The 14,368-nt window shown below is 45.0% G+C and overlaps 1 protein-coding gene across 2 annotated transcripts in view; it reads right to left on the reverse strand.

Annotated features, from left to right (window-relative positions):
- Positions 1 to 14,368, reverse strand: part of LOC109868681 (protein bassoon) — a 116,906-nt gene that overhangs the window by 19,220 nt on the left and 83,318 nt on the right. For both annotated transcript variants that reach the window (XM_031825691.1, XM_031825689.1), the window contains exon 6: positions 212 to 2,318. In XM_031825691.1, coding sequence (XP_031681551.1) covers positions 212 to 2,318 — 2,107 coding nt within the window. The remainder of the gene's footprint in view (positions 1 to 211; positions 2,319 to 14,368) is intronic.

Raw genomic sequence — 14,368 nt, forward strand, 5'->3', positions numbered from 1 at the left:
ATGTTTTCAGCATGCAAAAACAGAAAAAGATATACGAAACATAGGCATATGCGGTTCATGCATTGGGCACAACATGCACGTCTTTTCAAACAGTCACATAATAGAAGGAGCCGTCGTGCTGCTCTGAAGACCACACTTGGCATACATACTCTTTCCAGCAGACAGAGAGACAGAGGAGGTCAGGCAGTTAGTGGCATTCAGCACCAGTTACCTTCGCTGTCCGACACAGCTGCGTGCATGTCGTCTACAAGGTATGAGTCATCTGGTTTGTATACGTGGCTCCTGGGCAGGTCCTTCATGTGGTGATCCTGGACGTCCGGCAGGGAGTGGCTGGAGCCATACTGGTTCCTCACGTCATGGGGATCCCCTGGTACCCCAGTGCCGCCTCGTCCGATCCCCACAGGCTTCCCCACGGGGCTGAGGGGGCTCTCCTCCTCTGAGTTCCGTCCACCGCGGTTGCCTCTCTGAGACCGCTCCAAGGCGTCCCTCTCGTAGGACTTGCTCCTGTAGCCTGAGGAGTCCCTGGAGGAGATCTTGTCCATGCCGTAGCCTGTAGACCGGGATCTCCCCGAGCCGTACATCCGGTCCTCCTCTTCCAGGGCTTCCCGGCTTCCCGGCTGGCCGCCATAGTACTTCTGCTGGTCGTAGCCGCTCTTCTTCACCCCGGACCGGGACACCACGGTGCAGCTGCCGCCGGTAGAGGTGGTCATGGTGTAAGAGGCCAGGTCAGACTCCACGTCCCGTGCCTCCTCGATGGGGGAGAACTTTGAGATCTTCTGCTCCATGCCTTGCTTCCTGTGCTTGCTGCGCTTACCGGAGGAGACCACAGCAGGGGCCAGGTTCTTGGATGGGTGTTTTTGGGGCCCTGGGCCCCCTGGACGTGTTGTGCTGGGGTGTTTATTATAGTCGTCATAGTAATAAGAAGATCCCCCAGTAGTGCTGGTCCGGGGGTCCACAGCGCCCTGCTGGTGGTAGCCCGTGGTGCCTGCAGGCATGTATGGGTCCACAGGCTCATTGCCGTAGCCAGTCTGGCGCACGGGGCCGTTCTCACCATAACGTCCTCCTATTGGATGGCCAAGAGCATCAACAGCAGGGCCCGTGTTCTCTTTGGTCAGCTCGCTGATGTCGTCAATCATGACGTAGTTCCTGGGGATATTCTGCTCCAGGTTGGAGGTGTAGAGGCCGTCTGCAGCATAGGCTGATGTGGGGCTGTCCACGCCGTGGGTCAGCACAGGTTCCGGGGGGCGGTACTGCCCGTAGGCGTTGGGCATGGTGTTAGAGGCATAGACTGAGCCAAAGCAGGTGTCTGGAGCTGATGTGGCCACCGAGACGGCAGGGTTACTGATCACCTCGTAGTTGGTGGGCAGCTTCTGTTCCAGGTCGGCCAGGGAGGTCTGACGAGGCCTCTGGTGGACAGTAAGGATCTCAGCCTGGGGCTGATAGGACATCCCCTGGCCGGGATAGGGGCTCTGGCCTGGGTAGGGGAGGTGTTGGCCTGGGATAGAGGGGTTGGGAGGCTGGAAACCCTGGTGGCTATGCTGCTGCATGCTCAGGTCTGTATGGTATGATGGCTGGCCATAGCCCCCATGGGCTGGGTAGCCTGGCTGGGTCTGGTAACCTGGGCCTTGGGGTGGGTGTGGCTGGAAGGTGCCTGGCTGGGGCTGGCCAGCTGTTGGGTACTGAGGGGGCTGGAAACCGATCTGTTGGTAAGCAGCGGTTGGCTGCTGTGTGGGTGTGGGCTGGCTCTGTGCGTACTGATAGGCCATGTAGGAGGAGGTGGGCGGGTACTGGGAGGCCGGGCCGAGGTCGTTGGTGAACTGGCTCAGAGGTGCCGTACTAGGCCTCGTCAGCAGACCGTTACCATCGAATGTCCCCGTGGCCGCAACCATCCTCAGGTTGTTAAGCTCGGTGTCCGACATGTAGTCACGGGCGTCGCCCATGCAGCGCATGTAGGCCAGCTCCCTCCTCTCCCTCTCCTTCACCAGGGTCTCCTTGCGCTGATGGATGCCCAGTTCCAGGTACCGCAGCTTGGCGTCAATCTCCTTCTCCTCCTCCTCCAACTCCTGCTGCTGCTTGCGGAGCTTGGTAGACTCCTGCTCCACGGCCTTCAGCTCGCTCAGCAGGCCAGCCTTAGTGACTCCCTGGGCAGGCCTTGGCAGCACCCTCTGGGGCTGCATCCCCGGGGGGCTGCTGTACATGTGGGACATGGCTGGGGTGACGATGGGGAGAGGGCTTTCTTCTGGAGGAGGGCTAGGCAGTGTCCTCTTCACCTTTCTCATCAGAGAGTTCTGCTGCTGCTGCAGGGTGGCCATCTGGAGCTAGAGAAAGAGAAGCACCATTAGGACGACACGCACATAACAATGAACAGAATGCCTGCATGGAAATCAGACTAATTGCACTAAAGTGCTTATGTGACGATTACAGTCCAGTCTCCCTCTTCTACTCATTGGAATTTTTTTTATAGCTTAATTCAGAAAATGTCAATTTCATAGAATAGCTTAGCATCAATTTAAGGTAAAATGTATAATTATGTTTCAAATTAGTTTGGGTCCATTAAAAAACACTTCCATCATAAATAAATGAGCAAAAATAATAACCAAGAGCAAGTTTCTTATTAAACAGAACTGTAAAAGATGAGTGCTACAATGGGAAGAGACCGTGAAGAATAATGTCCACGTGAGAGAGAATAGACAACCTGGGAGCGATTCTCAGCATAAATAATTCATTTTCTTATTTTCAGAGCCTTATAAAATTCCAATCGTAACATAGTCATCCACCTTGTCCTTACTTGTCTCAAAACCAAATGGCAACAACAACAAACTAAGAGCAATAATACATTTTTGTATTATTATGTATTATCAGAAGAGAAAAAATATTCAAACATGGCAAGATTCCTTCTTTCTACTTACAGTTTAGGAGTTGTGTAGACCCATGGTGAATTGAATAAGTATCCGTGAGAATGCCATTTTTACAAATGTTGATGAATGGCCAGCACAAATAAAACAAGAAAATATATGTAAAAATCCTCTTATGATTTCTATGTGTTCCTGTTCCTCTGACAGCCTTCGCACTGAGTGCAGAAGGATCTGACTTTACTTTGACCAGCTGCTAACATGCCGGAAGACAGCAGGGCTGTAGCAGGATGCCTTCACATTGTGTCTCCCCTTGGCATGTCTAAGGGCTTTGCCAGATATAGCGGGGATAGCATGATGGAGAAAAAGAGGGATGGGGTGGGAGGGGGAGTGTGTGTGTGTGTGTGTGTGTGTGTGTGTGTGTGTGTGTGTGTGTGTGTGTGTGTGTGTGTGTGTGTGTGTGTGTGTGTGTGTGTGTGTGTGTGTGTGTGTGTGTGTGTGTGTGTGTGTGTGTGTGTGTGAGTGAGTGAGTGAGTGAGTGAGTGAGTGAGTGAGTGAGTGAGTGAGTGAAGTGAGTGAGTGAGTGAGTGAGTGAGTGAGTGAGTGAGTGAGTGAGTGAGTGAGTGAGTGAGTGAGTGAGTGAGTGAGTGAGTGAGTGAGTGAGTGAGTGAGTGAGTGAGTGAGGCAAAGTAGAAAAAAGAAAATGATATCAGGGAAAACTATGGAGTGAGAAACAGAGATGATGGTATAATGGAGTAAAGGGGAAGCTTGCTTGGTGCCTGGCATGGACAGCTGCTCTCCTGAGAACATTATGTCACGTCCTTTGATGCCAAACCCTGTGTGATGCATATGTGCTCTCACACAAGACTCTAGTCTATTCAGTATCACTCTGTTCACTATTGTGTTGTCTACTCTCTATGCTCTCAGCTGTATATAGCACAGTTATAAGAAAAACATTATTTGAGAACAAATGCTTGCTCTCTTCAAAGTAATAAATGTGTGTATTTATTTTCATAGCAGGTCATTATGATTTACAGTGTCTTAACCCTGTTAGTCCCAAGTATTTTTGCAAATGCATTTTTGCAACACACAAAAATACCTCCAGTTCTGGCTCAGAATGTTTGTTTCTCAATTTTATTTTTCTACATACTCTCTATATTTTAGAGAAGACAGGACACACACCAGTTGCTACTAAGAGTTACATCTAGGTCTAAACATGAGTTTACCCAGCAAACAGGGGGTGTGCTAAGAACATTAGGCGACGTTCCCATTAGGTCCCTTTAAGGGTTTTGGCGAGACGTTATCCCACTGACGTTCTGAGAATGTTCTAGGAACATTAAAACATGACGTTAAGTGGGACCATAAGAGCATGTTCAGTACAGGTCCCAGTTTGGCCACAGTATGATGTTATAATAAGGTATTTTGATGGTCATTAGGGAATGTTGGGAAAATGTTCCTATTTGGTTCTGATAGGATGTTATCCATGGGACATTCAATGACCACAAGGGGACGTTTCATGATGGTCCCAAAGGAGTAGACCTTTGTCTACTTCCCTGTTAGTTACCAGGACGTCATTGAGGACCATGTTAGGGCTTTTGTAAGATGAACCCGGGTATGTAGTGATGCCTCTAGCACTGCTCTTAAAAAGGTGTGCCATGGCTATAAAAAATGATATATTCTGAATCAGGGCAGGATAGATGTAAAGTCTGCTCCCAACTCACACTCTCAAACACATCGATCCCCTGAACGCAGCTCACTCTCCAGATCCCAATCACCTGAATACTGATCACACACCTGTATGTCATTATCACACACTATTTAGTTCAGTTCTTTGCACCCCATCATTGTGAGGTATTGTTTGTTTTGTGACATATTTCTATTCGGAGCTCTGATTTTCCCGGAATTTAATCCTCCTGTGTATGATCGTTTTTGCCTGCCTCACTAATGGCACCTTTTGCCTATTCCCTGCCTGTAACTTAGCCTATCGGATTTCCTGTTATCAACCTATTGCCTGATCTCCCGGATGACATTATTAGCCTTTTCCCTGCCTGTACTGTTGCCTTTTTGGACCCCTGTGTATGACCTTCTGCCTGCCCCTGGACCCAGCTACCTGCCTCCTCCAGTGGTCCTTTACAAATAAACACCTGCTGCGCCCTGCGCTTGAAACCAGCTCTCTGTCTACCATCGTGTTCATTACAATACAGAAAAATAAATAAATAAACAATTCTGCACCAAAAAAAGCTGTGGTCAATTAACCATTTCTTTGTGGATTTTGATGTTTGCTTGGGGTTATTGTCTTGCTGGAAGATTGACTTGTGGCCAAGTATCAGGCTCTGCCAACTTGATGATTGAGTTGGAGGCATCTATGGCCATGCAGTTGTAGGTGAACAGGGAGAACAGGAGGGGGATGAGCACGCACCCTTGTGGGGCCCCAGTGTTGAGGGTCAGCGAAGTGGAGATGTTGTTTCCTACCTTCAGCACCTGGGGGCGGCCTGTCAGAAAGTCCAGGACCTCCAGCTTGAGACCTAGGCCCTCCAGCTTGATGATGAACTTGGAGGGTACTATGGTGTTGGATGCTGAGCTGTAGTCAATTAACATCATTCTTACATAGGTATTAATTTTGTCCAGGGATAGGGCAGTGTGCAGTGTGATGGCGATTGCGTCGTCTGTGGACCTGTTGGGGTGGTATGTAAACTGAAGTGGGTCTAGGGTGGCCGGTAAGGTGGAGGTGATATGATCCTTGACTTGTCTCTCAAAGCACTTCATGATGAAATAAGTGAATGCTAGTCATTTCGTTCAGTTATCTTTACCTTCTTGGGTACAGGAACAATGGTAGCCATCTTGAAGCATGTGGGGACAACAGACTGGGATAGAGAGTGATTGAATATGTCTGTAAACACTCCAGCCAGTGTTGGGGATTAATCAGAATAGTTGGGTAACATAGATAAGATGTTTTATTTTCATTATATGCTTGTGAGTTACTTCTCATTGAGAATGTATCTTGTTCTACTATAGTGGTGGCCATTTGCAGTTATCCTTTCTCTGTCCTAGGGTCAGTTACTTGGGCCGCAGAGAGGGGAGAGGTCAAGCTTGTCTTCATATGTAAACATTTCTTTTAAACCATGTGAAGGGATGATTGAGGGGGAACCAATTATCTCTTGGCTCCACAATGTCTGTGTACCAGTCACTGTGTCTCTGTGATCTTGTCCAGGAGGGGTGTATTTGATATATGCCTGTTGATGAGGTTTTGTTTTATGGTCCTGAGTGGTACCAAGAGCGAGATAAGAACATAGTTTAGGAGACAAAGCTAAACGATAATTTATAGCCAATGCTGTCTGGCTATGTGTGTCTTTGATATAAAGGATCTCAGTTGTAATGTGTAAGCACTCTCAGATAATTCATTTATAGACACTGAATTGATCTGAGAGTCGCAGGGTTGTAATGTGGCTCATAATAATTAAATATGGACTTTATGATAACTCTGACGTGTGTGGTGGTTTGGTCTCATGATTTGGTAAATACAGGAAATTTCCACGACACCAGCTGGTCTGCACATGCTTAGAGGACGCGGCTAGGGATGCCGTCTGGGCCAGCAGCCTTGCGAGGGTTAACACGTTTAAATGTTTTACTCACATCAGCAAAGGAGAAGGAGATGGGGGAAGTCCTTGTTAGTGGGCCACGACGGTGGCACTGTATTATCCGCAAAGAGGGCAAAGGAGGTGTTTAGTTTGTCTGGAAGCGTGATGTCGGTGTCCGTGACATGGCCGGATTTATTTTTGTAGTCCGTCTCATGTCTGAGCCGTTGAAATGCAACTCCACCTTGTCCCTGTACTGGCATTTTGCTTGTTTGATTGCCTTGCGGAGGGAATAGCTACACTGTTTATATTCAGACATATTCCCAGACCTCTTTCCATGGTTGAATGCGGTGGATAGCGCTTTCAGTTTTTGCACGAATGCCGCCATCCAGCCACGGTTTCTGGTTAGGGTAGGTTTTAATAGTTACAGTGGGTACAACATCTCCAATGCACTTCATTATAAACACACTCAACGAGTCAGAGTATAGGTCGATGTTGTTCTCTGAGGCTGCCCGGAACATATTCCAGTCCGCGTGAACAAATCTTGAAGCATGGCTTCCAATTGGTCGGACCAGCGTTGAATGGTTCTCGTCACTGTTACATCCTGTTTGAGTTTCTGCCTATGAGACAGAAGGAGCAAAATGGCGTTGTGGTCGGATTTGCCAAAGGGAGGGTGGGGAAGGGCTTTGTATGCATCGCGGAAGTTAGAGTAGCAATGGCCGAAGGTATTGCGCATGTACGTAGCGCAATCAATATGCTGGTAGAGTTTAGGTATACTTGTTCTCAATGTTACTTTGGTAAAATCCCCCAGCTGCAATAAATGCAACCTTAGGATGTATGGTTTCCAGTTTGCATACAATCCAGTGAAGTTCCTTGATGGCTGTCTTGGTGTCTGCTTGAGGGGGAATGTACACAGATGTGACTATAACTGACGAGAATTCTCTTGGTAGGTAAAATGGCCGGAATTCTAGATTGGGTGAGCAGAGGGACGTGAGTTCCTGTATGTTGTTATGATTACACCATGAGTCGTTAATCATAAAGCATACACCCCCGTACTTCTTTTTCCCAGAGAGGTGTTCATCTCTGTTGGCGCGATGCATGGAGAAGCCCGGTGGCTGAACCGATTCCGACAACATATCCCAAGAGACCCATGTTTCCGTGAAACAGAGAATGTTACAATCTCTGATGTCTCTCTGGAAGGCAACCCTTGCTCGAATTTCGGCTACCTTGTCAAGAAATTGGACATTGGCTAGTAGTATACTAGGGAGCGGTGTGCGATATGCACGTCTACGGAGCCTGTCCAGTTGGCCGCTTCATCTGTCCCTTCTGCGGCGTCGTTCTTGTGGCTCGCCTACTGGAATTAGCTCCATTGTCCTGGGTGGTGGTCCGAACAGATGATCCGCTTCGGGAAAGTGGTATTCCTGGTCATAATGTTGGTAAGTTGACGTTGCTCTTATATCAGATAGTTCTGCCCGGCTGAATGTAATAAGACTTAAGATTTCCTGGGGTAACAATGTAAGAAATAATACATTAAAAAACGAAATACTGTGTTGTGTCTTTGGCTATACCGGATTAAGTGATATGACATGCTATTCTATAAAATCCTTTCTCTGTAACTAATATTACCTGATTGAGCTAATCATGTAAATGTAATTAAGTAGAAAGTCGGGGCACCAGGAAATAATATTTATAGAGCAGTTATCTTCCGAATAAACTCTATATTTTACATCAATAGCAATTTAATCGTCAATATTAATCGTCACCTTATTTCAATCTCATCTGAAAGTTGTAAATGATTGGTTATCTTCACGAACCCAGGCTAGCAAGTTGAATCAGCAATACAAAATTGGGTTTAATTATTTATTTACTAAATACCTAACTAATCACACAGAATTACATATACGCAGAATGTATTATACCTCGATTACAAATTATGTCATAGGGGAAAACGTCCCTAGCGGACGGAACAGATATGACAGCTGGTTACACAAAGAAAAGGGGGCTGGGTTTGAGTGAAAGAGCGGGAAGACTGAAGAACAAAGGAAGAAGCGATGTCTCTTTCGGGCCGTAGGCAGCTACTCTATCGTAAATACATAATCTTATGCATTCTAAATTACCGCCCATTTGGAAAAGGAAAATGCAATAAATATTTACTCTGAGCTGCGCTTCAATAGGTTGGTGGTAGGTGGAAGGCCGTGTTGCGCAACAGAGTCCTTTGACCTCTGAAGAGTGTCTCTGGTGGTGAACGGGAAACGTTGTAGTGTCGTCGTTGTGTGGTAGACCGGATACTCTGTCCGTCCTCTCCTAGCCCAAGTTTACAGCGGCCGCTGCTAACTCAACGGCTAGGAGGGATTACTTCTGTAGCGAATAAGAGTTCAAAGTTCCTACCATTCCCAACCAAAGCTCACGCTGAGGTTGGCTTCGTTCTGTAGTTATTATCTGAATCCTTCTGACATTGGACTGTCATCCTAATGTATCCGGAACAGGATGTTACATTTTCGTCAAGGGCTGATATAGAGGAGGTTGAAAGGGTGTGTTTCATAGTTTATAGCCCATGTCTCTTCAAAGGGGTGGGCCACTGATTGAACAGAGCCCTAACCTTATGAAAACCCAAATCTCTCATTTGCGAGCTAAAATTACGTTTAATCTTTTCACCAATAATTTTATATTTAAACTTTGAATTGCACAAGAATTCCATGTGAATCTGATAACTATAATGTGTAGACTTTCCCAGATACAGTGGGGCAAAAAAGTATTTAGTCAGCCACCAATTGTGCAAGTTCTCCTTACCCACAGGCCAACGTCATGACAACTGCATAGTTTCCTAAGAACTCGAAGTCGGAAGTTTACATACACCTTAGCCAATTACATTTAAACTCTGTTTTTCACAATTCCTGACATTTAATCCTAGTAACAATTCCCTGTCTTAGGTCAGTTAGGGTCACCACTTTATTTAAAAAATGTGAAATGTCAGAATAATAGTAGAGAGAATGATTTACTTCAGCTTTTATTTCTTTCATCACATTCCCAGTGTGTCAGACGTTTTAATACATTCAATTAGTATTTGGTACCAGTGCCTTTAAATTGTTTAACTTGGGTCAAACATTTTGGGTAGCCTTCCACAACTTCCCAGAATAAGTTGGGTGAATTTTGGCCCATTCCTCCTGACAGAGCTGGTGTAACTGAGTCAGGTTTGTAGGCCTCCTTGCTCACACACGCTTCAATATATCCACATACTGTTTCCATCCACATAGTTTTCCTTCCTCATGTAGCCATCTATTTTGTGACGTGCACCAGTCCCTCCTGCAGCAAAGCACCACCACAACATGATGCTGCCACCCCAGTGCTTCACGGTTGGGATGGAGTTCTTCGGCTTGCAAGTCTCCCCCTTTTTCCTCCAAACATAACGATGGCCATTATGGCCAAACAGTTATATTTTTGTTTCATCAGACCAGAGGACATTTCCCCAAAAAGTACGATCTTCGATCCCATGTGCACTTGCAAACCGTAGTCTGGCTTTTTATGGCGGTTTTGGAGCAGTGGCTTCTTCCTTGCTGAGTGGCCTTTCAGGTTATGTCGATATAAGACTTGTTTTACTGTGGATATAGATACTTTTGTACCTGTTTCCTCCAGCATCTTCACAAGGTCCTTTGCTGTTGTTCTGGGATTGATTCGCACCAAAGTATGTTCATCTTTAGGAGACAGAACGGGTCTCCTTCCTGAGCTCTATGACAGCTGCGTGTTCCCATGGGGTTTATACCTGCATACTATTGTTTGTACAGATGAACGTGGTACCTTCAGGTGTTTGGAAATTGCTCCGAAGGATGAACCAGACTTGTGGAGGTCTACAATTTATTGGTCTTGGGTGACTTATTTAGATTTTCCCACGATGTCAAGCAAAGAAGCACTGAGTTTGAAGCTAGGCCTTGAAATACATCCACAGGTACACCCCCAATTGACTTAAATTATGTCAATTAACCTATCAGAAGCTTCTAAAGCCATTATATAATTTTCTGGAATCTTCCAAGCTGTTTAAAGGCAGTCAACTTAGTATATGTAAACTTCTGACCCACTGGAATTGTGATACCAGTGGATTAAAAGTGAAATAACCTGTCTGTAAACAATTGTTGGAAGAATGACTTGTGTCATGCACAAAGTAGATGTCCTAACCGACTTGCCAAAACTGTAGTTTGTTAACAAGAAATTTGTAGTGTGGTTGAAAAACTAGTTTGAATGACTTCAACTGTATGTATATATATATATATATATATATATAGATATATATATATATATATATATATATATATATATATATATATACAGTTGAAGTCATTCAAACTCAGTGCCTCTGAGTTTTGAACGGAAGTGTATGTATATATATATATATATATATATATATATATATATATATATATATATATATATATACTGTATATAAACACTTCCGTTCAAAAGTTTGGGGTCACTTAGAAATGTCCTTGTTTTTGAAAGAAAATCTCATTTTTTGTCCATTAAAATAATATCAAATTGATCAGAAATACAGGATAGACATAGTCAATGTTGTAAATGACTATTGTTGATGGAAAAGGCTGATTTTGAATGGAATATCTACATAGGTGTACAGAGGCCCATTATCAGCAATCATCACTCGTGTTCCAATGTCACGTTGTGTTAGCTTATCGAAGTTTATGATTTTAAAAGGCTAATTGATCATTAGAAAACCCTTTTGAAATTATGTTAGCACAGCTGAAAACTGGTGTCCTCATTAAAGAAGCAATAAAACTGGCCTTCTTTAGTCTAGTTGAATATCTGGAGCATCAGCAATTGTGGGTTTGATTTTTGCCCGCTTTGAGGACAATACAGTGCCACTGACACGGCCCGCAACTAAAACATGCGGACTCTCCTTCACTGCAGCCGACGTGAGGAAAACATTTAAACGTGTCAACCCTCGCAAGGCTGCAGGCCCAGACGGCATCCCCAGCCGCGCCCTCAGAGCATGCGCAGACCAGCTGGCTGGTGTGTTTACGGACATATTCAATCAATCCCTATCCCAGTCTGTTGTTCCCACATGCTTCAAGAGGGCCACCATTGTTCCTGTTCCCAAGAAAGCTAAGGTAACTGAGCTAAACGACTACCGCCCCGTAGCACTCACTTCCGTCATCATGAAGTGCTTTGAGAGACTAGTCAAGGACCATATCACCTCCACCCTACCTGACACCCTAGACCCACTCCAATTTGCTTACCGCCCAAATAGGTCCACAGACGATGCAATCTCAACCACACTGCACACTGCCCTAACCCATCTGGACAAGAGGAATACCTATGTGAGAATGCTGTTCATCGACTACAGCTCGGCATTTAACACCATAGTGCCCTCCAAGCTCGTCATCAAGCTTGAGACCCTGGGTCTCGACCCCGCCCCGTGCAACTGGGTACTGGACTTCCTGACGGGCCGCCCCCAGGTGGTGAGGGTAGGCAACAACATTTCCACCCCGCTGATCCTCAACACTGGGGCCCCACAAGGGTGCGTTCTGAGCCCTCTCCTGTACTCCCTGTTCACCCACGACTGCGTGGCCACACACGCCTCCAACTCAATCATCAAGTTTGCGGACGACACAACAGTGGTAGGCTTGATTACCAACAACGACGAGACGGCCTACAGGGAGGAGGTGAGGGCCCTCGGAGTGTGGTGTCAGGAAAATAACCTCACACTCAACGTCAACAAAACTAAGGAGATGATTGTGGACTTCAGGAAACAGCAGAGGGAACACCCCTCTATCCACATTGATGGAACAGTAGTGGAGAGGGTAGTACGTTTTAAGTTCCTCGGCGTAGCAGCGCCTCTTCAACCTCAGGAGGCTGAAGAAATTCGGCTTGTCAACAAAAGCACTCACAAACTTCTACAGATGGACAATCGAGAGCATCCTGTCGGGCTGTATCACCGCCTGGTACGGCACCTGCTCCGCCAACAACCGTAAGGCTCTCCAGAGGGTAGTGAGGTCTGCACAACGCATCACAACTACCTGCCCTCCAGGACACCTACACCACCCGATGTCACAGGAAGGCCATAAAGATCATCAAGGACAACAACCACTCGAGCCACTGCCTGTTCACCCCGCTATCATCCAGAAGGCGAGGTCAGTACAGGTGCATCAAAGCTGGGACCAAGAGACTGAAAAATAGCTTCTATCTCAAGGCCATCAGACTGTTAAACAGCCACCACTAACATTGAGTGGCTGCTGCCAACACACTGACTCAACTCCAGCCACTTTAATAATGGGAATTGATGGGAAATTATGGGAAATATATCACTAGCCACTTTAAACAATGCTACCTAATATAATGTTTACATACCCTACATTATTCATCTCATATGTATATGTATATACTGTACTCTATATCATCTACTGCATCTTTATGTAATACATGTATCACTAGCCACTTTAACTATGCCACTTTGTTTACATACTCATCTCATATGTATATACTGCACTCAATACCATCTACTGTATCTTGCCTATGCCGCTCTGTACCATCACTCATTCATATATCTTTATGTACATATTCTTTATCCCCTTACACTTGTGTCTATAAGGTAGTAGTTTTGGAATTGTTAGCTAGATTACTTGTTGGTTATTACTGCATTGTCGGAACTAGAAGCACAAGCATTTCGCTACACTCGCATTAACATCTGCTAACCATGTGTATGTGACAAATAAAATTTGATTTGATTTGATTTTAACTTCAATGTTGTTGATACATCCTCAGATTTCTCCTATCACAGTCATTAAACTCTTTAAATGGCCTCATGGTGAAATCCCTGAGCGGTTTCCTTCCTCTCCGGCAACTAAGTTAGGCAGGACACCGGTATCTTTGTCATGACTGTGTCTATTGATACACCATCCAAAGTGTAATTAATAACTTCACCATGCTCAAAGGGATATTTAATGACTGCTTTGAAAATTTTTACCCATCTACCAATATGTGCTCTTCTTTGCAAGGCATTGGAAAATCTCCCTGGTCTTTGTGGTTGAATCTGTGTCTGAATTGCAGTTCTCGACTGAGGGACCTTACAGATAATTATATATGTAGGGTAAACAGGTTAAACATTATTATTGCACACAGAATGAGTCCATACAACTTCTGTGACTTGTTAAACAAAAGTTTACTCCTGAAATTATTTAGGCTTGCATTAATAAAGGGGTTGAATACTTATTGAGTTAAGACATTTCAGCTTTCGCTTTAATTCATTTGTAAACATTTCTAAAAACAAAAAAAATATGGGGTACTGTGTGTAGGCCAGTGACACAAAATCTCAATTAAATATATTTAAAATTCAGGCTGTAACACAACAAAATGTGGAAAAGTTATGAATTAAGAGTATGAATACTTTCTGAAAGCACTGTAGCTAGCTCTCTGTCTGCTGCTTCTCCTTAACTTTTTAAGAAATGAATTTGTTCAAAACTGCTCAACTGTCTTTCTCTCTTTTTGAGTCAACTACTCAACACATTTTATGCACTGGAGTGCTATCTATCTGTACCTTATGCTTGTATTACTAGATTCATTCACTGATGCTTTGATTGGGTGGACAACATGTCAATCCATGCTGCAAGAGCTCCGATTCCTCCGGACGTCATCATAATTACTGGGTAAGTCTATGGAAGGAGGTGAGAACCATTAACCTCCTAAGTGTTGTATTGAAGTCAATGTACCCAGAAGAGGACAGAAAATTGCTGTCCTCCGGCTACACTATGGTGCTACGCCAGAGAGTCCTGTTGAGGATACTGTAGGATACTGTAGACCACCCTTGCAAAACAGTGTGTTCTAATCTGTTATTTGGTGACGTGAATATATTTAGTATATTTTTTTGCAGGGTAGGACCTGTTTCATCTTTGCAATCGGGGTTCTCACAGGGTTTTAATGTTACTGAAGTGAAAGTGA

Source organism: Oncorhynchus kisutch, linkage group LG1, assembly GCF_002021735.2.
Source record: "Oncorhynchus kisutch isolate 150728-3 linkage group LG1, Okis_V2, whole genome shotgun sequence".
Classification (NCBI taxonomy): Eukaryota; Metazoa; Chordata; class Actinopteri; order Salmoniformes; family Salmonidae; genus Oncorhynchus; species Oncorhynchus kisutch.